At 33.6% G+C, this 27362-nt stretch overlaps 1 protein-coding gene across 3 annotated transcripts in view; it reads right to left on the reverse strand.

Moving 5' to 3' along the window:
- Positions 1 to 27362, reverse strand: part of PTPN4 (protein tyrosine phosphatase non-receptor type 4) — a 208224-nt gene that overhangs the window by 47079 nt on the left and 133783 nt on the right. For all 3 annotated transcript variants that reach the window (XM_041739473.1, XM_041739474.1, XM_041739475.1), the window contains 3 exons: positions 15853 to 15916; positions 12233 to 12405; positions 3867 to 3935 (listed from right to left, as the gene is read on the reverse strand). In XM_041739473.1, the coding sequence (XP_041595407.1) occupies positions 3867 to 3935; positions 12233 to 12405; positions 15853 to 15916 (306 nt within the window). The remainder of the gene's footprint in view (positions 1 to 3866; positions 3936 to 12232; positions 12406 to 15852; positions 15917 to 27362) is intronic.

Raw genomic sequence — 27362 nt, forward strand, 5'->3', positions numbered from 1 at the left:
GTTAGAAGATCAACTACTTTCATTTTCAAAGAGGGAGAAAATCATTTGAAGGAGGAAAAAAATCCAGTTATACTCACCCAGTATAGAGACGCAGAATACTTTACTGTTGTTAATAAATTAAACATGGTTGGAGATGCTTTGTACTTAAAACTAAATTTCAAGTTTTTATTAACAGCTTTAACCTCAGAGACCCACCCACTCAAGCTTGCTGTCTATGTTTCCTGTTGAATGTGGAAATTTCAGAGAAAAAAATACCACACTTCATCAGTGTGTTTGCAATGTGGTAAATGTAGCTTCTGACCATGGTACTTTATTTTTCTGTTGCATATGAAGATTCTTTTGCTTTCTTCTTAGATTTCATATGACAATTGAAAAAAGTATGAAAGCAATTCAAAGAAAAATAACTAATTTATTATTGTTGAAAAAATGACCTTACATGGAAACTCTAAGGAGAAATCTTTTCTCCAACTAAAATTCTAAGAAGTGGACAAAACTTCTAGAATTCTCTAATAATTTAACAGAATAATTTAACAATTGCTAAAACTATTAGAGTATTTTGGTAGATACGCATCAAACTACCACAATAAGATTGTCATATATTATAAAAACCACCTCAGAGAAGCTTCAGTCTTTTGGAGGGGGCAGAATCATTAAAACAGTACCATTAAATAAAACTTTGTCCCTGTGATGACCTCTTTTTCAAAGGATTCATAGAATTCTGCATAACAAAAGAAATGGGGCAGTTACTTGGGGCGTCTCATATTGGAACTTAAGCCTTACTAAATAATGCGTATTTGTTTTATAAAATAATCTTTTAAATGATTTCTCACTTTAATAATGCACATACAAAATGAAGAACTAAGATGCAGGTATAACTGCATATTTCTCGAGGTCACAAATGATCAAAATATTAAAACATTAATACTTATTTGAAAAATCATTTGCAGGACGCCTACGTGGCTCAGAGGTTGAGTGTCTGCCTTTGGCTCAGGGCATGATCCTGGAGTCCCAGGATTGAGTCCCACATGGGGCTCCCTGCATGGAGCCTGCTTCCCTCTCTGGCTATGTCTCTGCCTCTCTCTGTGTGTCTCTCATGAATAAATAAATAAAATCTTAAAAAAAAGTCATTTGCATGTGATATTAGCATTAATACATAAATACATCTATAAGGTGGTATTCATATTAGGACATAGTACAGTGGAACTTATTAAATCATGTTCACCATTTTTATAAATATCAAGCAAGAAAAAATTTAACCTTTTTGTTAGGTAAAGAAGGAAAAAGAGAAGAATTTTGTTAGGTGTATTTTTAAAAGGAAAGAATCAGAAAAGTATTTTGATTTTAACAAGTCTGAAAAAAATGGTTCAAATAAGGTATAGTACTAAGAACTAGAATACTTTTAAATTAAAACAAAGTTAAGAGGAAGTAATTATTTCATTCTTAGGGAATTTTAAGGAAAATAATTTTAAAGATATTTTCTGTACATCTTACCTTCCTACAGGTGCTTAGTACTTTCTAACTGGAAACAAGGGTACCTAATACTATAAGAGGAAGGGTCTGAATAATTTCCATAGCCATGTCTATTAGAGTAGGCATCTCGGTTCTTACTTTCTTCTTTCCTCCTTTCCCAAATAACCAAAACTATGATGCTAAGATTTATATTTAATAAAGAAATGACAATATTTCCCTCATAAATCTAAAAGCAAGACATAATAAATCAAACTCAAAACTCTGAACAAATGTTGAGAAGAATTACATCATTTAAATTCAAGTAAATTTATCACAGCAAAATGCTATCTAGGCCTGACCAGATCTATTCTGTAGAGATTAAAAGTGTGGGTAAGAACTAGGAGGCCTGCGTGAGAATCCTGCTAGAACCCTTCTCAGTTAAATTATTCAAACATGCTGTTCTCAGTTTTCTAATCTATAATGGAATTTACCTCACTGAATTATGGGGATTGTGAGATCATCCACAAAAATTGCCTGGCATAGATAAATACAAAATAAACTTTAGCCACTATTAGATTAACTGGCTACCTTACATCCATTCATATCCCTGTACAGGTGATTCCATCACAGCAGCCAGAGCAGTCCCTTATTCTCATATTTTTTATTATGGAACATTTCAAACATAAACAAAAGTAGAGAACACTTTAATAAACACTACACTCAGGATCCAGGTTCAGTGATCATCATCATGGTCAATCTTGCTTCCTCCCTACCACTTACTTGAACACTCTCACCCCAATTATTCTGAAACAAATCATGGTATTTGTAAATATTTCAGTTCACCACTGTAAAACGTGATAACTCTGCCAGGCTGTTAAAAATTCAAGTCAGTTTATATCCCTTCCAGTGGGGGCTCTCAGCCCTTAAATCCAAAGTCCTCACCGTTTCTAATATGAGGTCATACAAGTTCTGGTTGCTACCTATCTTCCTCTCTACTTTCTCTACCATGGTATTGCTCTCTCTCTCTGGTCCATTACTGGCCTGCCTACTTGTCCTCAAACATGAAAAGCAGACTCCAGCTCTAAGGTCTTACACTGGCTCAATCAATCCTTTACTTTTACCTGTTGCACCAATCACAATTTAAACTCCATGGGACTAAGATGTGTATTTTGTTCTTCTCTGTATTTCCAAGGCCTGACACAGTAGAGTAGGTCTTCGATAGATATTTGCTGCCACCAAATTGGTCACTCTTTCTCCTTTCATTTATTGGATAATCCTGTTTGATTGTTGCTTAGGCATCTCAAACTAGACCTGTGCCAGTTTAACTCTTTTTTTCCATTACAACTTGTTCTCTTTCGTGTATCCCCTTGTCCATGTTATGTCACTCAAATCTAATGGTCTTTCCAGATATTTCTATCTCTAACACACATTCATCTAATTGATTAATAACTTCTGTTAGTTCCACCTACAAAATGTTGCCCAAATTTGTTCCCTAAACTCCATTCAGTCATCAATGTTTTAATTCAGGCCTTCATTATTTTCACTTGGATTACTGCAATAACCTTCTAATTGGTTGCTCAGTACCGAGTCCTTACTTCTAACCCATTCTCCATTAACTGCTCATAAACCTATTTTTTTTTTTTAAACCTATTTTCTAAAACAAATCTGATCATATCATTTCACTTGTCAAAAAGCAAACTGGCTATAAACAGCTCCTAAAAATATGAAGATAACTAAATGGTACCCCCAAAACCTTATTTCTTAACAATGTAATTTAAAAAAATAAGGAAGTGGAATGAATAATGTATGAAATTAATCATTATGTTTTTCAAAGATGTCTAAAAAAATGAAGGAGATAAAAATGTTACAAAATGTTACATTATAATCATTTAGCCTGGTCAGAACTATAATGCTTGGCACAGGGTTAATTAATTTCACTCACATCAACAGCAAAAAAAAAAACCCAAAAAAACAACAACAACAACAAAAAAACAACAAAAAAACCCAAGAATGAATAAAACTAAACAGATTATTTCATTACTCCCTCAACATAATTTACTGTTTAATTAAATAAAGGATCAAGTGATAATCCTATAATCACATTTGTAAAAATGTAATCCAAAGTCCTCACCATTTTTTTTTAAACCTTTTTTTTTTTTAATTTATTTATTTATTCAGAGAGAACGAGAGAGAGGCAGAGACACAGGCAGAGGGAGAAGCAGGCTCCATGCAGAGGGAGAAGCAGGCTCCGTGCAGGACGCCTGACGTGGGACTCGATCCCGGGTCCCCAGGATCACACCCCGGGCTGCAGGCGGCGCTAAACCGCTGCGCCACTGGGGCTGCCCAGTCCTCACCATTTTTAATAGTAATTTTAATCTTTTAAGAACAACTCAGACACTGACATAGAGGCAGCTTACCTTGCAAATACCCTGTCTTTATTTGCTTTTTCTTTGCCATACTGAACTGACTGGACTTCAGTTCTTCCACTGAAATACATAAACATGCACAATAATAAAAACTTAGAACTCTAAGATAAAAATAACAGCATGCAAGATTATTGTACTATAACTCTATAAGAGACAAATTTCTAGCAGAGAAAAGGGGGCAGAGGATAAGAAGGAAAGATTGTACTCAACTCCAGTTCTACCTTCATGGATGAAGCTTAGCCATCTCTATGGCTCTTCCTTTAATGAATAAAGATATGTTCATAGACACTTCATTTTTTAAGCTACTTCTTTACTGGAGAATGACTACCACCCTCATCCCATAGGTTGGGCCTGTGGTTTAGCTATTGTCTCTAGTATCCCCTTGATGAAAGGCCTGAAACATAAGGAATCTTAAAGAACTGCTCTTTCCTTGGGGTTTACTTCCTTGTTTAATGGTAATCATCATAGATATGAAGACTGGTTATAGCCTCAAATCCTTCCTTGTCCAGACACAGGCAACTCCAGACTTTTGTATACAGAAAGGAACAAAGGACAGAAATATGGTTGTGAGTTGGACACCATCGGTGATTTGTCTTGAAGCCAATCTGTCTAGCAAGTGCATAGTTTATGCATGAAAACTGAGCCTCCTCTGTGGTAGACCAGTATGTTCAGACCAAATCTGTTACTAAAAACTTGGTTCTCAGAGAATTTGCTACTTAACATATCACATTATTTAAGTGTGAACAGACATAAATGTCTAGTATATCAAATATGTATTTTTATATTTATATTTGTAGATAGATATCTGATTCATGTAAAAGTAGCCAAATTACAGGTTTCCAAAGCAAAGCCAACAATTTTAAGATCATTTTCCATGGATAAGTATAGATAAATGTGAACAGAAGTGGTCTGTTGAAGTCTTAATGAAAAAGTCAGAAACCATGATTTTTAAACCTACGTATGTTGAAGTTTTTTAAGAAAACATATTTCCTCTAAAGATAAACTATATTTGCAATTGTCAACAAGGTAACAAACTGAGGTTCACTATTGTTTTGTATTTCCATATTAGAACAGTGATTTTTATCTTTTTAAAGATTTATTTATTCATGAGAGACAGAGAGAGAGAGAGAGAAAGAGAGAGGGGTAGAGAAGAGGCTCCATGTAGGGAACCTGACGTGGGACTTGATCCCAGGACTCCAGGATCATGCCCTGGGCTGAAGGTGGTGCTAAACCACTGAGCCACCCAGGCTGCCCTAAAACAATGATTTTAATCCCTTCAATATTATGGAAGAGAGAGAATAAAGGTATGTGAGTAAGTTGGTGGAAGAAGTAATAAATCTTCTGATATTCTGAATTTCATCTCTCAGTCTAAATAATATACCAAAATTTTGAAGTCTTACAAAAGTTCTAGTATTTCCAAAGATTGATTATGAGCAAAAAAATATTTATTTCATGTGTACCCAATAGGGATCAAGGACCATATCCAGAGAAACATTTGTCATGCTGCCACTCCTATCTCAATTACAAGAGTATTAATCATTTTGATTAAAAAAGTGCTTTGAATATATTTTAAAAGTACTTAAGGACTACAAACATAAAACTTCATTTTTAGAGTTATAAAAGCTATAAACATATATGGTTGCCTTATATAAACTAATTACCATTAACTAAGCTGTCACAGGCCTGAATCCTCTTCCTGTGCTCTGCTAAGTTTTGTAGGAGGCTTGCTAGTCAATAAACTCTATTTTTTAGGTTCCTTTGTGAGTTGGCTGTTAGGTTCTACTTTTTTTCTGGTGGGCGATCAGAAAGTAGAGCAAGACAAAAGAAGGAGATTGTCAGATGCAGGTGGCTGCTGTAACAATAGTAGGAAGAGAACGTTGGGAGAAACAGCACCTTGTGGATGGTATGTAACATCCCTGATCAAAGTAGCACCTCTCGGGCAGATCCAACCAACTGGGTCGGTAGCTCTAAGGCTACCAATTATTTTTTTTTTAATATTTTATTTATTTATTTGACAGGGAGAGAGAGAACACAAGCAGGGCGAGTAGCAGAGGGGAGAGGGAGAAGCAGGTTCCACACTGAGCAGAGAGCCTGATGCGATGTGGGGCTCCATTCTAGTGCCTTGGGATCAAGGTCTGAGACAAAGGCAGATACTTAACCGACTGAGCCACGCAGGTGCCCCAAAGGTTTATGTTTCATATTATCCATAATATTGTTCTTTAGGACTTCAATATTATTAGAACAAAATGCAAAACTGTACCATAATCTAAGAATGCCAAAATCTGACAGTAAGATACTTATTTTTAGAACAATAAGAAAAAGACAATTGGTAAAAGAATACATGCTAATTATAACTAATTTCAGCAATACAGAAAAGCATAACAAAAAGATATCTTTAAAATCCCAAATTAAAAAAAATTAAATTAAAAAACAATGAAAACCCCAAATTTAGCCAGTCTTAAGAAAGAATCTCTATTACGAGCAAGTAAAAATCATTCTAAAACTCTCTCTCTATATATAGAAAATGCTACAAATAAGAAACATAATTCTATTAACAGAATGATTATGCTATATATCCCACTTTAAGTGAAAACATTATTAAACTCATTTCCCTTGAACTAAAAGAAAGAAACGACTGCCATTCATATATAAAGGATGAAAAAAAGATTAGAAAAACTTCAAGGAGTTGGTGTTATTAATATTTAATTTTTGTTAATATGGATTCTCATACTTCCACTAGTCCCTTGCTTCGTTTTCTTAGTTATATAGCTATTTTTACTTTATCAAAGTTTATAGCATTTTAATTCTATTCTAAAATTAATTCTGACAGTTGTCAAGGATCAATTATCTATATTTAAAGGACTTAACCTTATTCTTAGTTTTTTTTTTTATTCTTAGTTCTTTTACCAAGATTCTTCTTGAGTCACGTTGACTTCTCTCTCAGATGGCTTAATTTTCTTAAAACAACTTTTTTTCTGGGTGCCTGGCTGGCTTGGTCAGTAAGAATGTGACTTTTGATCTCAGAGTTGTGAGTTAGAGCCCCACACTGGGTACAAGAGGTCACCTAAACACGAAATCTTAAAAAAGAATTTTTTTTCCTAGATGGGCTCAGAGATGTTGCTTTGATAATATCTAGAGGCTTTAGACTTGAATGGCATACTGGGCAAGTTTAATATTTTTCACTTTTTTTCGTTAGGACTTGGTGGCTCACATTATTATTACAAAGAGTATCATAAACTTTATGCCAAAAAACTTCCTCAGTACTTAGAGGAAGGAGATAAATTGTTTGAAAAACATGAACTACCAAAGCTCACTAAGAAAAGAAAAAAAACCTGAACTGCTTTATTTATATTAAAGAATTTGAATGTGTTGTTCTAAAACTTCCTATAAACAAAACTTCTGCCCTGGATGGATTAGTTGGTAGGTTCTGCCAAACATTTTAAAAAGAAATGACAGCATTACTACAGAAACTTTTCTAGAAAAATGAAAATGAGTGAATACTTCTCTATTCATCCAGTGAAGCCAAAATTACCCTGACACTAAAACCTGGCAATGATATTACAAGAAAATAAAACTGTAGAGCAATATCCTTCGTGAACAAAAATGCAAAAATCCTAAACAAAAATTTGGTAAACTGAATTAAAAAAACAGAAAAGGGATAATAGGTCATGATCAAATGGGATTTATCCTAGGAATATTGGGGTGGTGATTAGTACTTAAAACTCAATGTAATTCAACATGCAAACAAATGAAAAGAAAACCACATAATTTTTGTAACACCTGCAGAAAAAGCATTTGACAAAAACCAATATCCAATCCTAACAAAAGCTTCAGGGAGATGTAGAAGGAATTTCCTCAACATGCATTATATACAGCATCTATGAAGAGCCTACAACTAATACAATACTCAATAGTAAAAGATTAATATCTTCCCCCCACCCCAAGATAAAGAAAAGACAAGGATATTTATTCTCACCACTTCTATTCAGCACTGTACAGGAGGTTCTAGCTGGGGGAATAAGGAAAGAAAAAGAAATAAAAAGTATCAGAATGGAAAGGAAGAATTAAAACTGTCTTTATCGTCTAGGTAGAAAATCTGTTGGAAGCTACAAAAAAGATCCTAGAATAAGTGAGGCAAGCAAGGTGTCACTATTGAAATAAGATCAACATAAAAAAAACCCACTTGTATTTGTTTCATAGTAAACAATCTCGAATTGAAATTTTAAAAGACCTCAAAAAATTAAGGATAAATTTAGCAAAGACCTGTGAAATTTGTGAAAGATCTATATGCTAAAAAACTACAAACAACAAAGAAAGAAAAGACAAATAGATAAGGATGTACTGCTTCATGAGTTTGAAAACTCAGTGTTTTTAAGATGTCAATGCTCCTGAAATTGATCTATAGTTTCAGCACAATCCCAATTAAAATCCAAGAAGTGGTTTTTGTTTTGGCTTTTTTTCTTGAGAGAAAGAGAGGGTACACACAAGTGGCAAGGTGGAGGGGGTGGGCAGAGGGAGGGGGACAAAGAGAATCTCAAGCGTGCTCCATGCCCAGCACAGAGCCCCAAGTGGGGCTCCATCCCACAACCCAGATATCATGACCTGAGTTGAGATCAAGAGTCACCAGGTGCTCCCCCTTAAGAAGTCTTTTTCTGTAGAAATAAGTCAGCTAGTTCTAAAGTTCAGATGAAAATGCGAAGAATCTAAAACATTTGAAAACAACTTTAAAAAAGAACAAAGTTGGAGGACTATTACACTCTAAGACTTACTATAAATAAATCCAAAAACAAGTCCACACAAATGCTGATAACTTATTTTCAAGAAAGGGGCAAAGGCAATTCAGTGGAGAAAGAAAGGGTAATCTTTGCAAAAATTAATGCTCAAACAACTGGCTACCCATATGCAAAAAAATGAACTTTAAATACTTTTTGAATGTACTTCATATCATATGCAAAAATTATTTCCACGTGGATCACATATCTAAGTGTAAGAAGTAAAACTATAAAACTCTTAAAAGAAAACAGAGGAATAAATCTTTTCAGCTTTGGGATAGGCAAAGATTTTAGATTTGACACCAAAAGAAAGATCCATGAAAGAATACAATAGTAAATTAAATTTCATCAAAATTGTGTACTCTTCAGAAGAGGTTTGGATGAAAATGCAATGGAACTGGAACTCTCACGGCTGGTGAGTACACAGAATTGTAAAAACTGCTCTGAAAAAATGATTGGCAGTTTCTTGCTTGCAAAGTTAAACATACATCTACCATGTGATCTGGCCATTCCACTCACAGGTATTTAACAAGGGAAGTTAAACCATATAAATACTATGAATGCTCACAGCAGCTTTATTTGAAACAGCCAAAACCTGGAAACAACCCAAGTGGGGAAACAATTAACACTTAATATTCATAAGCAAGTGAACATATAACAAATTGTGACACATCTATACAGTGGAATAATACTCCACAGAAGAGAAATGAACCACTGAAAGGCAACAACATGGATGAATTTCAGAACGTTTATGCTAAGTGAAAAGAGGCTGTACTAAGGAGTATGTAACATATATGCTTCAATTTACATAAAATCCTATAAAATGCAAACCAATTTGTAGGGACAGAAAGCAGATCAGTGGTGGCACAGAGACAAAGAAGGGTGGAAGAAAAGAGGTTACAGAGGAGAGTATAAGGAGAAAACAGGGGCAGCCCGGGTGGCTCGGCAGTTTAGTGCCGCCTTTAGTCCGGGATGTGATCGTGGAGACCCAGGATCGAGTGCTATGTCAGGTTCCCTGCATGGAGCCTGCTTCTCCCTTTGCCTGTGTCCCTGTGTCTCTGCCTCTCTGCCTCTCTCTCTCTCTCTGTCTCATGAATAAATAAAATCTTTTAAAAAAAAAAAAAGGCAAAAACAGGGGAGGATATGCTTGCTATCTTGATACAGGGATGGATTTGGGGATGCAAATACACCTCCAAACATCAAATTTTAGATGCTAAATATGGTAGCTTATTATACACAAATTATACTTTAATAAAGCTGTTAAAAAGTATAAAATGTGCCAGTACTGGGCCCATTATTCCCACAAGGGCAGTAATAGCTTGAATGGTAGGTTACTGCTCCTCACTTTACCAATATTTTTTTTTTAGATTGTTCTTTAGCTTGTTTTTATTAACATCTGTGGTTGAAATTTCATTGTTTCGGTGATTTTTTTCCTCAGATTGGTTTCTTTAACAGTTTTTTGTACTTACTGTCATGACTAGATTTTGTTTGCTGTGGTACACTTTGGGTAAACTCCTTGATACTTTTCTCATCGTGTCTGACATCCGTCTGAATTATAGCTGAAAGCAGGTTATTACATTCTATGCATTTCTTTGTTGTCTAAGAGACATGGTATGTGTACATTTATGTGTAAATCATATTTTCAAGGACAGAGGAAAGGAAGAATTATGCTAAAGATAGTGTACTCCTTGGATAATAACCCTGAGGGTCACTTAATTAGTAATTAAGTTCACTAACAGACTGCTATTATGGTCTATGTTATTTTCTCAATGGAAATTTCTTCTATCCCTACTGATAAGACTTTTAAATTTTTTTTCTTGACTTTCACCAATGATCTAATTCTTGTACTCTCAGTCAGTCTGTCCATCCATCAGTCAATCCATCGAAGTATATGCTTCACACCTGGCATGGAGCCCAAAGCAGGCCTTGAACTCACAATTCTGAGATTAAGACCTGAGCTGGGATCAAGAGTCAGATGCTTAACAGACTGAACCACCTAGGTGTCCCATCAGTCTATTGATTTTTAAATTTGTGATTACCATCACCTTACTTTCCTCAAAATTGCTTTTAGGAAGGCTACAGAAGAATTAAACATGACATCACTTAAGAATCTGCTGTGGCATTTTTGCTGTTAAAAGTTTCCTAATTCTGCTTCAGTGCTGCCAATGAATTTGGGAGCTGCTTTTTTGGAGAGGAGGGACATATATTTTTAATAGTATATCATCCTGTACTAAGCTTTATGCTGTAATTTTTAATGAAATTACAAATTAGGAATATAAAAATGTTTGAGATTTGTAATATATGCCTTTTCTGAGGCATGTACAAATATTTTCCACATGAACATACAACATGAATTAATCTAACACATAATGATAAAAGGTTTTATTTACTGAAGATGGCAAATCTTTTGTGGAACAGAAACGGGTAACATTTGTTTTAGTAGATTATGAATGACTTTGCTATGTGATTCTTATCATATTGCACTTAAAAAACTAGCTTTCAAGGGTCTTTTAAGAATTCTTTTAAGGCAAAATTAATCAGAACTTCTCCAAATATAGAATTATCCCTCAAAGATTGTTTCCTATAGGAAAAAAATAAAAGCTATCAAGAATAAATAAGACAGTTTTAGGAAAAGGAATCTAGGGTTGTTGTTCATTCACTAAATGTGATTTCTGTATAATAGCTGTTTGAACTTTTATAATAAAGGGTTTAACGAACTTATACATAAAAAAGCAAACTACAAGTATCCCTCGCTTTTTCAAAGTTTGTGTTATGCCACTTTGCTTTTATAAAATGTTTACATTAGACAGTACTTGTTTTCAATGCATAAAAGATGTTTTGCTTTTATAAAAAAAAACAGAGAAAATAGCATTCAGTGTTTGTTTTGCAGCAAGCACTATAGAGACTGTGCACACCGCAAGCAGCGAGAGTGCCCCACCAACCTCCTTCCAAGGAAGTACACTCAGCATCAAGCCATCAGAGTTTTGAACTATGTCTGTGAGCATCTGTGCTTTATCTCAATTTATTTTGTCCATTCATTAGCAAGATGTGTCCTAAGGTATCTGAAAAAAGCCTATGAGAGGTGATTCTTGGAGTCTGGGAATGCTAAATAATTTTTTCCATATAAATGAATGGTAATGGCTTCTTCACTTTATGCTATCTGGCTTACAATAGGTTTCACAGGAACAGTCTACTTTTGGATAGTGAGGGGAACTGGCAATTATATGCTCATGCAGAAGATACTTTCATTTTTACAAATAAAGATGTCTTAGAACAAAGAAAAGTTTTCTTATAAATGTTTAACAAAGATACACTGGAATTCATAACATGTCTAGAATGTAAATAAGTGTGACTGATTTACTTTAAAAAATAATGATCTAAAATATAGTCAGTGGAAGAGATTTCTCCATCTTGTTGGATCACAAGACCCTTTAAAACTTTTTGCTAATCTATAGGGGGCCACAGTTCAAAGATTATGACTCAGTAGGTACATATGAATTATAAGCATTCTATGATTCATTAGATCTTTATCTTAAAGTGAGGAAAAATCCAATAATAAAGCATTAATGCATAAGCAATACTCACCAGTACCGAAATTTTGAACCTAATGTAAAATAATGTGCAAAAAAATTCTTTTGAGGTGGAAGTGGTCTGTCCAAACGGAAGAATGTGTGATGTTCTACACATGCTTTCCACAAATTTTTGCATGCTCTGTAATTCACCATATTAAATCCCAATAATGTTTCTCTAGATTCATGCTGTAATAAATGACAAAATGCAGAGAATACCAGTAAAATATCAGAATCTAATGCTCCATTTAGTTTACTTTCTACAGATAAATAATCTACCCTTACAAATAACTAATCCTTAAAGAATAGTACCTTCTTTTGCTTACCCAATAAAAAAGCAGTAACATAAATGGAAAGGTTTGCAAAATGTGAATCTCACCTCATTCAGTAATATTAATGACTTTTAGGACTTTAATTTTAGAATATAGTTAGAATTAAGTTTAAGAATTGATACATATCTATTTTCAAAACTTACTAGCTATAATTCTATATCAAAATGTAATCCTGGCCCATGAATTAAACTTTAAGATATATCATCACATCTTTTAAAAATATCTCGAAATTTGTAAATCTGTCTAGACTGTCAGGACATAGGTATATTCACTCATCACTTCTGAACACTATTATGCAACTCAAATTTTAAAATAAGCAGCAGCATAATACAGATATTTCTTTAGTTTTTCTCTAAAAGACTGGTACAAATTACTATTTATATGGTTTCACTGAAGTCAACCATATAAAGGCATGCATGTTTTAAGTGTACAGCTCTGGTTTTCATATAATGATATGACCATTTAACATCCAACCAGAGCAAGAAATGGATTATTACTAGCAACTCTGAAGTATTCTTTATGTCCCCTTTCTACCAGATTATCTTTGCAAAGGTAATCCCTCTTCTGACATTTATCACCATTGATTGGTTATAACTGTTTTTGAACTTTATATATATAGAATCATATATATGTCTTTATGTCTGGCTTGTTTTGTTGAGTATTATGTTTTTATATTCATCCATATGATTGTGAAAATAATTTTCATTCTATCATATTCATTCTGTCATATGAATATACCAGTTTATTTATCCATTTGGCATTGAAAGACATCTGATGTTTCCAGTTTGAGGATATTTGTGTGCATTTCTGTTACTGGATCATAAGATTATGTGCTCATCTTCAGTAGATAATGCCCAACAGTTTTCCAAAATGGTTAGATCAATATGCACTCCCCTCCATCAGCAGTATATCCTCCACATACTTACCAACCACTGGCTTATCAATCTTTTCATTACACTATTATCACAATTCTGGTGGATCACATTTTGGTTATAATTTATATTTCCCTGATGATTAGTGAGGTTCAACACCTTCCTATGTTACTAGTCATGTGGCTGTTCTCATTTCTGAAGTATCTGTTTAAATCAGCAGCGTATTTTTGGATTGAGTTCGACATATAACCAAGGATGTGGTCCCTGTGTGTGCACCCATGTGTATTATATACATACTCTGTGCCACTTCCCTCCCTTAATGATATCTTTTGATGGATACAGTTTTTAATTTTAACACAGTCTAAGTGAATGATATTTTCTTTAAAGGTTAGTTTTCTATTCCTTTGATAGAAATGTTTGACTATCAAAAGATATATTTCCATAATGAAACTACAGTAAGATGCCCATGTATAAATATTACACTACTATGTTAGAAGATAATATGCTTAAAATACTATTTTTTCATCACCAAAGAGTTAATTGTGCTTAACAGTGGAATTGTGTTTAATAGTAGGCCCCAATAGTTTACATATTGTACCACATGCCATAAATAATGCAAAATGACAGAGAAGGTCTTACACAGAGGAGCATGAAGAAATGCCTCTCAGGAAAAGCAACATCTAAGAATCAAACATTTTTCTGACATTTTTGCATACTTCAAAAATTTAGGTGTGATTTGGACTTTCTACTAATTGTATTTGGGCAACTTGTAACAAATTTGCAACAAAATCCACTTTCCACATTTTATAAACAATAGATAAAAATGTTATATTGAAAGAAAAGTAGTTTCTATAATGTTTGGGTATTTAAAGTATAAGACATGTTTCAGAGAAAAACATTAACAAGGCAACACTGCAGACTATGACTATTTACAGTCTTTAATCAGTAGTTAGATGACTTTTGTTGATCTAACTACTGTGGCTAAACACGTTCCTAATGATATATTACCTTGGAGAATAGTTGTGAGGATTAAATGACATGAAAATAGCTGTATAATTATCAGATACATACTATGACTTCAATCAATGTTAATACCATAATTATTATTGCCAATAATGATAGTATCATTAATGGGGAAAATCTAGAACTGACTTCTACATTGTCTTCTAACAATATAATAATTTAAAGTAAAATATTTGTTCTCTAGTTTCCAGGTGTTTTGAAACATGTAGAAAAATTTTCATTAGCAGTATTAGTCATAATAGCTACAACCTGGTAATGCCAAAATTGCCCACTAACATAAAAATGAATAATTTATGGTATATTCACTCGATATAATACCATACAGCAATAGAACTATTGCTATGTACAATATGAATGAACCTCACAATATTAAGGTTACAATGTAGACAAAAAGAGAACATTATGTATGACTGCATTCTTTAAAGTTCAAAAATAAGCAAACTAATCCACAGTGAAACAAATGAGAATAGTATTTATCTTTTGGGAAGGTTAATAATAACAAATGGGCATCAGTTCCAATAGCAATAATACCAAGGCAGTAGTAATGTTCTATATATTAATATTACATATATATTATAAATCTATCAAATACTATCCTTAATATTTGTATACTTTCCTGTGGAATTCAGTAAAATAATAGAAAAAATGTTCATATTTTGTGATTATAAATGATAAACCATAGTCAGATTATTACCCTGATAAAACACAGCTGATTCAAGTATTTTAAAGATTTCAAATACATTTTACACACATGCACACACACAACCATCTTGAAATCTGCATTAATTTGTTAAGATTTATAAGAAATCATTTAAAGCAAAAGATAAAAATGAGTTTAAGTCAATTAAATAGATAAAATCATTTACAAGGTGAAACTCTTTCCAATGCTGTACTTTCCATGATAACTTAATGTACTGTATTCAATATGTAAAAAGGACATCAGCATTCCCACAAAGGGAGGAAATATAATATACATTCATGACCTAGAAACAAAACTAAACACTCAGTTTCCCTAAAAGAAAATGAGCTTATATATGAAAAGAAGTGCTGTTGATTAGTAGGGGGGGAAATATATATGAAAAAATGCTCAGTTATTACCTTCATGAATAGACCTTGACAACTGACAATGAACATCATGATTCAGATTAGTTTCAAAGCTCAAAAGAGAGTAGAAGAACTTTAAATCAGAATCACATGGAAATTAACAATGTTCTAAAATGTGAATTAACTCAGTAGTCAGTTATCAACATTAGTAGTAATTTCACTCATACTAAAAGTGTGGCCATGAATAACTTCATTTCTTAAGACTTAATTTACATAAATATTAAGTTCACATAAATGTTATTTTTACGAATACTATATTTATAAATATATTCACTTATATTAATAATTATTAGATCAATACTCACCACTTCTTTTCTAAGTTGAATAAAAAACTGTTTGCACTTAAAAGAAATTTTTACAATCTTCAACCTGGATTAAGAAAATGAATTGGGAGTATTTAAAATACTGAATAAATACAAAAACATTAACTTAAAATAATACAAAAATCTTTTTTTTAAAGGTTTTTTTTTAAATTAATTATTTATTTATTTATGATAGTCACACACAGAGAGAGGGAGAGAGGGACAGAGACACAGGCAGAGGGAGAAGCAGGCTCCATGCACTGGGAGCCCAACGTGGGATTCGATCCCGGGTCTCCAGGATCGCTCACGCCCTGGGCCAAAGGCAGGCGCCAAACCGCTGCGCCACCCAGGGATCCCAATATAAAAATCTTTTAGCTCTATATTCAATAATATCTAAACATTCAATCATATATATACCCATTACATAAGAAATCTAAAGATTTTGGTGCTTCATGAAAAAACTAGAATCTATCAACTGAACAAAGTTTTATCAGTATATTTGCTGTGAGCTATTATATCTTTTCCAATTTTATATCTAGAGAAATACATAAAAACACATACCACAAATTAAAATTTCAAGATATATATAAAAAAAAAAATTCAAGATATACCAAAAACTACAAGTCGTTTTCTGGTTCTGTAAGGAGCTTAGAAATCACCACTCCACTGTAAAAAGTAAAAAAAAAGCTCAACATATTCTTCTTGGATTCACAAGAGAGGGGAGGGCACAGGGTAAAATGCTACACCGAAGATTTGAGAGACCAATGGGTGAGTAACAGAGAATTGCACCTTATCAGAGCAGAGACTCACAAGCAGAAACTACTGGAGGAACTAGTGCCAGGGTAGGAAAACCTGAACTGTAATTTAAGAACTGTTGGAGGCTATGTGTGGACATATTCAACACTGATAAAAGCTCCAGAGGGACACTGTTGCGGGAAGGGGAGGACTTCCTGCAATGCTGTTTATCTCTAGGAGCCCAATCAGACTCCCTTGGTAAATATCAGAGAAAAATACCCTTGGGTTTCCAGCTAGGGAAGGAGAAAAGAAACCATCTTGAAATATACTGGACCACTCTGTTCTTAAGAAGGTCAGCCTTTAGTGGAAACTAGTTAACCAAATCTTCATCCACTGGGGTATTACTAGAGCTTAACCAACCTGGGGAAGCCTACTCAACTCCCACTCACTCTAGCCATCCTATCCCGCCTAGCAGGGAGGAAAAAACCCCAAAGAAACACTTGTGAAACTCAGTCTAGAGGAAAAGGCTCACTAATACACTGAGAGCTAGTCACAGGACACAGAACACTTGCCAATCCCCCTACACCTCACAACAACATTACTAAGGGCCTATTTATAGCACTTCCTTTTACTGGAATATCATGTCTGGCTATCAAAAAATTACAAGGCAAACCGAAAAGCAAAAACATGATGTGAAGAGACAGAATAGAACCAGACATGGAAGGGATGCTGGAATTATGAGACTGGGAATTTAAAACAATTATGATTAATATGCTAAGGGCACTAATGGATAAAGCAAAAAGCATCTAAGAACAGATGGGCAATGTAAATCTAAGCACAGAGATGGAAATCATTAGAAAGACACCCCTCCAAATCTATGGGTAAAAAACACTATCACAGAAAATACTTCTCCTGATTATTAGTACACTGGACACAGCTAAGGAAATCATTTCAAAGGTAGATGATATATCAATAAAATCCTCAAAACCCCAAAAGTAAAGTCTAAAGGACAAATACACTATCCAAGAAGTATGAGACAACTACAAAAGATGTCACATACAGTAACATATGATAATGGAAGTAACAAGAGAAGAGAAATGTAACAGAAGAAATGTTTGACACAAAAATGACTAAGGAACTTCTGCAAACTAACATCAAGCGGCAAACCACAGATCAAGGAAGTTCAGAGAACACAAGCAGGATAGATGCCTTAAAAAACCACACCTAGGTCTATCACTTTTAAACTATAACAAATCAAAGACAAAGAAAAAGATCTTAAAAGAAGCCAGAAGAAAAAACATCTCACCTACAGAGGAACAAAGGTAAGAAAAGGTATATCCAATTTCTCTGAAATCATGACGCAAGAAGACAGCAGAGTCAAGTATTTAAAGTGTTGAGAGAAAAAAATGCATCAACCCAAAATTTCATATTCTGTGAAATTATCCTTCGAAAATGAATGAGAAATAAAGACTTTCTCAAATAAAAATTGGGGGGAATTTGTTGCCATGAGACCAACCTTGCAAGAAATGTAAAAAGAAAAACAAATAATATTTTTTATTTTTATTTTTATTTATTTATGATAGTCACACACACAGAGAGAGAGAGGCAGAGACATAGGCAGAGGGAGAAGCAGGCTCCATGCACCAGGAGCCTGATGTGGGATTCGATCCCGGGTCTCCAGGATCGCGCCCTGGGCCAAAGGCAAGCGCCAAACCACTGCGCCACCCAGGGATCCCGAAAAACAAATAATAAAGGCCAGAAACTTAGATCAATATGAAGAGGAAAAACACTGAAAAAAGGACTAAGTGATGATAAATGGTAAAATAAAAACGTGGTTATTCTTATTCTTTTTTTTTTTTGGTTATTCTTATTCTTAACTGATCTAACATATAACAGTTTGTTCAAAATAATAAAAGTAACAATGTATACAATTATTTATATTTATGTACTTATCCTATCCATAGAATTATATATGTTACATGCTTATATGTTAGTGAAATGATTGACAGCAATGATACAAGGGACAGGAAATTAGTATTATTTTCTAATTGTTACAGGACACTCACACTACCCATGACATGATATACTACTATTTGAAAGGAGACTTGGATTAATATAAATATAATTGCAAACACTAGAGTAACCACTAAAAAAAAAAAAGGCAAAATAAGTAAAAATGATAAGCAAAGGAGAGAAAAGAAAACGACAATAAAATGCTCAATTAAAAAACATATGGCAGAAAAAGAATGAAATACAAAAATGGAAACAAGAGCAACAAAGATAACATAGTAATGAATATAGTAGATATTAATACAAACATATAAAAAATGCTTTAAAATGCCATTGGACAGGCTCCTGGGCGGTTCAGTCAGTTAAACATCTGTCTTTGGCTGAGGTCATGATTCTGGGGGGTCCTGGGATCAAGCCCCATGTTGGGCTCCTTGCTCAGTGGGGAGTCAGCTTCTCCATCTCTTTGCCCCCCACTTGTGCTCTCCCTAGCTTTCCCTCTCTCTCAAATAAATAAATAAAATCTTAAAAAGAATGTTAATGGGCTACAGATGTCCATCAACAGATGAACAGATAAAGATGTGATGTATCTATACAATGGAATATTACTCAGCCATCAACAAAATGAAATCTTGATATTTGCAATGATGTTGATGGAACTAGAGGGTATTATGCTAAGTGAATTAAGTCAATTAGAGAAAGACAATTATCATATGACCTCACTCATATGAAGAATTTAAGAAACAAGTTATAGGAGTAAAGAGGAAGGGAGGGAAAAATAAAACAAGATGAAATCAGAGAGGGAGACAAACCGTAAGAGACTCTTAACCACAGGAAACAAACTAAGGGTTGCTAGAGGGAAGTGGGGTAGGGGGATAGGGTAACTGGGTGATAGGCATTATGGAGGGCACATGATGTAATGAGCACAGGGTGTTATATACAACTGATGAGTCACTGAACTCTATCTCTGAAATTAATATTAAACACACTATATTTTAATTGAATGTACATTAAATTTTAAAAATTAATAATAAAATATCAATGGGCTAAATGTTAAATTAAAAGACATCAGAGTGGATCAAAAAAACAAGAAACAATATTTTATTTAAATATGAAGACATATATAGGTTAAATGTAAACAGATGTACAAAAAAATACCTGTTAAGACTAATTTAAAAAAAAAAAAAAGCAGGAGTACTAGGCATCTAATGTACATCATGGTGAATATAGTTAATAATACTGTATTGTACATTTGAATGTTCTTAAAAGATCTTAAAAGTTCTCATCATAAGGAAAAAGAATTTTAACTATGCGTAGTGATGAATACTGTTCAGATTTACAGTAATAACCTGTAAATTTGTGCAAAACCAGTAATTTGTGCAATATATACAAATATTGAATCATTATTGTACACTTGAAAATAACATAATGTTATATGTCAATTATACCTCAAAAAAGAAAGAAAAAAAGGGCTCTAATAATTTCAAAAAGAACAGACTTTAAAGCAAATATCAATTAATATAAACAGACACATTGAAAGATTAAAAAAAAATCACTTATATATGCCAAATAAGCATTTGACAAAATCCAACAACCATTCATGATGAAAACTCTCACTATAGTAGGAAGACAGTGAAACTTTCTCCACTTGATAAAAGACTTTCTAAAAAAACCCTACAGCTAACATTATACTTAATGGTGAAAAACTAGAAATTTAACTACTAAGTAAAGAAAAGATGTTTCAGTTCACCACTCCTTTTCCACACCATATGAGAATTCCATGCTAATACAATTAAGGCACAAAAAGGGAATGAAAGATACAGATTTGGAAGGAAGACATAAACCTTAACTCACAGATGACATGATCACTTATGTGGAAGATCCAAGAGAACTGACAAATTCCTGGAACTAATAAGCAATTATAGCAAGGTGCAGGACATAAGATTAATACAAAAAGTCTATTTCTTTCCTGTATGTCAATAATGAACAGTAGAATTTGAAAACACCATAAACAAGATTTACATTAGAACCCTCAAAAATGAAATACTTATACATAAATCTAAAAAATATGTATTAGAATTATAGGAGGAAAACCATAAAACTCTAATGAATGAAATCAAAGAACTAAATAAATATAAAGACACTCCGTATTTCTGGATAGGAATAATCAGCACTATGAAGATGTCAATTCCCACTTTCAGAATGTCTGAAATCTCAGTCAAAATCCCACCGTTATTTTGTGGATATTGACAAATTGATCTTAAAGTTTATATGGAGAGGAAAAAAAACCCCACAATTGGTATTGTAGTATTGAAAGAGAATACGAGAGTTGGAAGACTGAGATCAACCAATCTATACTTTAAAGATACAGTAATGAAGATAGTATGGTACTGGTACAAGAATAGACAAAATAGATCAATGAAACAGAATGAAGAACCCAGGAATAAGCCCCCATAAATACATTCAAATGATTTCTGAAAAAGGTGCAAAAGCAATACAATGGAGCAAAGACAGTTTCTCCAACAAATGGTGCTGGAACAAGTCAACATTCAAGAACACAAATATGAATCTAGACAAAGACAGTATATGCTTCACAAAAAATAACTCTAAATGGATCAGAGACCTAAATGTAAAATTAAAGGCATAAAACTACTAAAAGATAACACAGGAGAAAACTTAGATGACCTTAGATGTGATGACGCTTTTTTAGCTAGAACACCAAAAATATGTTCCATAAAAGAAATAATAAGCTAGATTTCATTAAAATTAAAAGCTTTTGTTCTGTGAAAGACAATATAAAGTAAAGTAAGACAAAACAAAGAAGAAAATATCTGTAAAAGACACATGTGAGAAAGGGTTATTATCCAAAATATTCAAAGAACTCTTAAAACTCAGTAATAATAAAACCCAATAAAAAATTAACCAAAGACCGTAACAGACACCTCACTACAAAAGATATACAGAGAGCAGATAAGCATAGGAAAAGACACTTCACATCATGCCAACATACAAATTAAAGCAATGATACACCACGACATACCTATAAAATGGCCAAAACCCAGAATACTAATAATATTAAATGCTGGTGAGGATGTGGATCAACAGGAGTTCTCATTCATTTTGATGGGAATGAAAAATGGTATAGTTGTTTTGGTGGATAGTTTGTCAGTTTCTTATAAAGCTAAACATACTTGTACCATACATCCAGCAATTGCACTCCTTGGTATTTACTCAAAGGAAACAGGAATATATACATATACACAAAAACCTGCACATAAGTATGAATAACAGTTTTATTAATAACTTCCAAAACGTGAAAGCTATCAAGATGTCCTTCAGTAGCGGATATATGAACTGTGGTACATACAGATAATGGAAAATTATCCAGCTCTACAAAAAATGTTGTATCAAAGCCAAGAAAAGATGGAGAAGGAACTTAACTTCATGTAACTAGTAAAGGACGTCAATCTGAAAAGGCTATGATTCCAATCGTACAAAAAAAAGGCAAAACTATGAAAAAAGAGAATAGTACGTGACAGAAGTCAATGGGAGAGATTGTGGGGCACGAAGAATTCTTAAAGAAAAAAATTAGAGATGCCTGGGTGGCTCGGCAGTTGGGCATCAGCCTTTGGCTCAGGGTGTGATCCTGAAGTGCCAGGATCAAGTCCCACATGGAGTTTCCTACATGGAGCCTGCTTCTCCCTCTGTCTATGTCTCTGCCTCTCTCTGTGTGTCTTTCATGAATAAATAAAATCTTTAAAAAATTATTCTGTAATGGATAATACATTCTGATGGATATCTGATGGATATTCTGATGGATAATACATCATTATATATTTATCCAAACCCATAGAAAGTACACCACCAAGAGTGAACCCCACTGTAAACTATGGGCTCTGGGTAATTATGATGTGTCAATATAAGTTCATCCTTAGTAAAAAATACACCATTATAAAGAGTAATGTTAATGGGGATAGGCTATACATGGGTCAGGTTAGGAGATATATGGAAATCTCTGTATATTCTTCTGAATTTTCTTGTGAATTTAAAACTGCCTCCCAAAAACTCTTTTTTTCTCCCAAAAACTTAATCTCAAAAAAATGAAATAAAACTATAAGCAATTTGGAGAAGAAATTTTTAACATTTCAAAATCTTATGGGACAACTTTTATTTTTTTTTAATTATTTATTTATTTATTTATTTATGATAGTTACACAGAAAGAGAGAGAGAGAGAGGCAGAGACATAGGCAGAGGGAGAAGCAGGCTCCATGCATCAGGAGCCCGACGTGGGATTCGATCCCGGGTCTCCAGGATCGCGCCCTGGGCGAAAGGCAGGCGCCAAACCGCTGCGCCACCCAGGGATCCCTTAAATAAAAAATATTTTAAAAGTTGTCCCATAGGGAACCCTGGGTGGCGCAGCGGTTTGGCGCCTGCCTTTGGCCCAGGGCGCGATCCTGGAGACCCGGGATCGAATCCCACATCGGGCTCCCGGTGCATGGAGCCTGCTTCTCCCTCTGCCTGTGTCTCTGCCTCTCTCTCTATCTCTCTGTGACTATCATAAATAAATAAAAATTAAAAAAAAAATAAAAATAAAAATAAAATAAAATATTTTTTATTTAATATAAAAAAGCATAATGATGTTTTTATTTTTCCTTTCTATATTGCCTTTCTTCTTATATACAAGTCATATAATCCTGTAAGAGGGGAGTTTTCAAAGCATCATTTATATAATCAGTATCAGCAAAATAGATTTGCCTTGTTTTTTTTAACCTTTTAATAAATATTACACAGATCCTGTTCTAGCCTTCATATCTAAAAGGCTAAGAGATTCAACCTTACTTGGCAAAATTTGCTTTGGAATCCTGGCCCAATCATCTAAGTAAATATTTTCATGGTTATGCAAAGTCTGGATATTTATAGCACTAATCATTCTAGAAACTCTCAGCAGAAGACAGAACAAAGATTTAAAAAGCTATGAAAGGGGATCCCTGGGTGACGCAGCGGTTCGGCGCCTGCCTTTGGCCCAGGGCGCGATCCTGGAGACCCAGGATCGAATCCCACATCAGGCTCCCGGTGCATGGAGCCTGCTTCTCCCTCTGCCTATGTCTCTGCATCCCAGCAAAAAGGAAAAGTATTAGAATATTCAGGGCTCTAGAAGGAAAGAGGGAGAAGAGGACCAAGAGTTTATTTAAAGACATAATAGTGAATACCCTAAACCTGGGGAAAGACTTGGACACACAAGTCCATGGAACTAATAGATCACTGTAGTATCACAATGCAAAGAGGTCTTCTCCTAGATATATTATAATCAAACTATCAATAATCAGTAATAAAGAATCTTAAAGGCAGCCAGGAAAAAGAATGTCACCTACAAAGGAGCCCTTTCTCAGCAGAAATCTTACAGGCCACGACAGAGTGGAAAGATACATTAAAAGGGTTGAAGATAAAAACTGATGACAAGACTACTTTATCTGGCAAAGTTATCCTTCAGATATGAAGGATAAATAAAAGCTTTCACAGACAAACAAAAGTTAAGGAATTCACCAACTCTAAGCTGGTGAAAGGAATTCTTCCAGTTGAAAAGATGCGAATCAGTGATGTAAAATATACAAAAAGTATACAACACACTGGGAAAGGCAAAAATTACAGTCAGACTTAGAACATCCAAAACATAAAAAGCTCCGTTTTGACAATACAAATATAAAAGGGAATAGTAAAAGGGTGAAGCCATTGTGGGTGTTCCAAGAGAAGTTGGTATCAGTCTAGTGAACTATTTTCCAAGATAAGTTGCTATCAGTCTAAAGTGAACTGTTTTATCTATAAAATAAGCTCCAATGTAACACAAAACAAAAACCTACAGTAAAATGACAAAAGGACGCACATCCCCTCAAGAAGACAGAAAAAAGATACTCCACCCAAGTGGAAACTAAGAAAAAGTGGGGTTAGCTACACTTCTATCAGATAGACTTCAAGTCAAAAATAGTAACAAGAAACAAGAAAGGAAAGTCATTCATTACATAATAATGAAAGGATCAATTCATCAAGAAGATATAAAAGTTTTAAGTATGTGTCAGAGTACCTAGACATATTATGCAAAAACTAACAGATAGAGAGCACCTAAACAAACATATTACGTGGTCCACATCAGAACACCTAAACATATTAAGCAAATACTAACATAGAGCATCTAAACATATTAAGCAAATACTAACAGATTTGGAGAAATAGTACAATAATAGCAAAGGACATTAATACCCCACTTTCAACAATCGGGAGATCATCCAGATAGAAATTCAATAAGGAAACAATGGACTTGAACCATACATTACATGAAATAGGCCTAAAAGACATCATTGGAAGATTTAATCCAACAGTAGCATTCTAGAATATACATTCTTCTCAAGTACATATGGAGCATTCTCAATAATAGATCATATGGTAGGACACAAAACAAGTTTTAGCAAAATTAAAAAGACTGAAATCAAACCATCTTTTCAATCAATAAAGGTATGAAACCAAAAATCAACAACATGAGGAAAAGTGGAAGATCTACATACATGTAGAAACTAAACATACTCCTGAACTACAAATGGGTCAAAGAAAAAAATGAAAAGGATAACCAAAGAATATCTTGAAACAAATGAAACTAAAAATAACAAAACATATGGAATGCTGTAAAAGCACTTCTGAGAGGATATTTATAGCAATAAATGCATATACAGTTGATCCTTGAACAATGTGAGCATTACAGGCACCAACTTCATACACAGTTGAAATTCCACATAACTACTAGTAGCCTACTGCTGACAAAAACCTTACCAATAAATAAACAATCAACACCTATTTTGTATGTATGTTCTATGTACTATATTCTTACAATAGAGTAAGTTACAGAAAAGAAAATGATAAAAGCATTGTAAGAGAAAATACGGTTTCAGTACTAAACTATTTATTGAAAAAAATTTACATAAAAGTGAAACTATGCCCACAGAATAACTATGTGATTCTAGGGTCTACTCTATTAAGAAATTAGAAAGATCATAAATGAATAACCTAACTTTACACCTGGACGAACTAGAATAAGAACAAATTAAGTCTAACGTTAGCAAAAGAAAGAAAATAATAAAAGATCAGAGTAGAAATAAATGAAATGGCTACCAGTAAAAAAAAAACAACAACAAAAAATCAAAACTAAGAGGTTTTTTTCCCCCCAAAAGATATCCAAAATGGACAAACCATTAGCCAGATTGAGAAAAAAAAAAAGGCTCAAATCAGAAATGAAAGAGGAAGACTGATACTATAGAAATACATAGGATCATGAGACTACTATGAACAAATCAGATAACCTAGAAGAAATGGGTAATTTCCTAGAATCATACAACCTACCAAGACGGAGTCAGGAAGAAGCCAAGTCTGAATAGACAAATGTTAAGTAAGGAGACTGAATCAGTAATCAAACACCTCCCAACACGGAAAATCCCAGGACCAGATTTCTTTGTTACAAAATTCTACCAAATATTTGAAAAAGAATTAATGCAAGCCTTCTCAAATTCTTCCAAAAAAAATAAGAAGAAAGACTCTCAAACTCATTCTAGGAGATGAGCAACACCCTGATACCTAAGCCAGGTAAGGACACTACAAGAAAACTATAGACCAATATCCCTGTTGAAGACTGTTGCAAAAATTCTCAACAAAATTCTACCAAATCAAATTCAAGAACTCATTAAAAAGGTTATACACCATAATTCACCATGACCAAATACAATTTGTCCCTGGGATGCAAGGATAGTTCAATATATGCAAATCAATAAATGTGAAATGCCACAAGAACAAAAGAAAGATAAATTTCATATGATCTTCTCAATAGATGTAGAAAAAATAATTGACAAAATATATCTTTTATGATCAAAACACAAACAAAACCCCCTCAACAGATTGTATACAAAGGGAATATACCTCAACATCCTAAAGGGCATATACAAGAAAACCACAGTTAACATTTACTTTGTTATACTTTGATAAACAAAACCTGAAGTTTTTCCCCTAAAATTAAGAAAAAAACAACTCTCACCACTCCTATTTAACATAGCACTGGAAGTCCTGGCTACACTAATTAGTCAATACAAAGAAATAAAAGGCATCTAAATAGAAAAGGAAGAAGTAAAATTGTTATTTCTGAATATGATGATATAGATATTAAAAATGACAAAGATTCAACTAATAACAGTTGAATCTAAGCAATGAATTCGGTAAAGTTGTAGGATATAAAATCAAAGCATAAGAATCATTTGCATTTCTATACACTATCAATGAAACATCTGTAAAAAGAAAGAAAACTATCCTATTCATAATAGCAACAAAACAAAGAAATACCTGTAATAAATTTAATGAAGGGAATTATCAACCTTATGAAAACCACAAGACTTTGTTGAAAGAAATCAAAGAAGAAAGAAACAAATGGAAAGACACTTCATTCCACGTTAATAGACTGGGAAAGTTAATATTGTTAAAACGTCCATCCTATCCAAAGTCATCTATGGATTCAAGGCATATTCTACCAAAATTCAAATGGCATTTTCTACAGAAATAGGAAAAAAAAAAATCAATCCTAAAATTTGTACTAATTTCAAATTATACTATAATGCTACAGTAATGAAAATGCTATGGAGTATGGAGATACCATAAAAATAAACAAACAGACCAATGGAAAGAGCAAACCTAGAATTAAATTCCACATACATAGTCAAAACTAATATTTATAAGGGAACCA

The sequence above is a fragment of the Vulpes lagopus genome, chromosome 24, assembly GCF_018345385.1.
Source record: "Vulpes lagopus strain Blue_001 chromosome 24, ASM1834538v1, whole genome shotgun sequence".
Classification (NCBI taxonomy): domain Eukaryota; kingdom Metazoa; phylum Chordata; class Mammalia; order Carnivora; family Canidae; genus Vulpes; species Vulpes lagopus.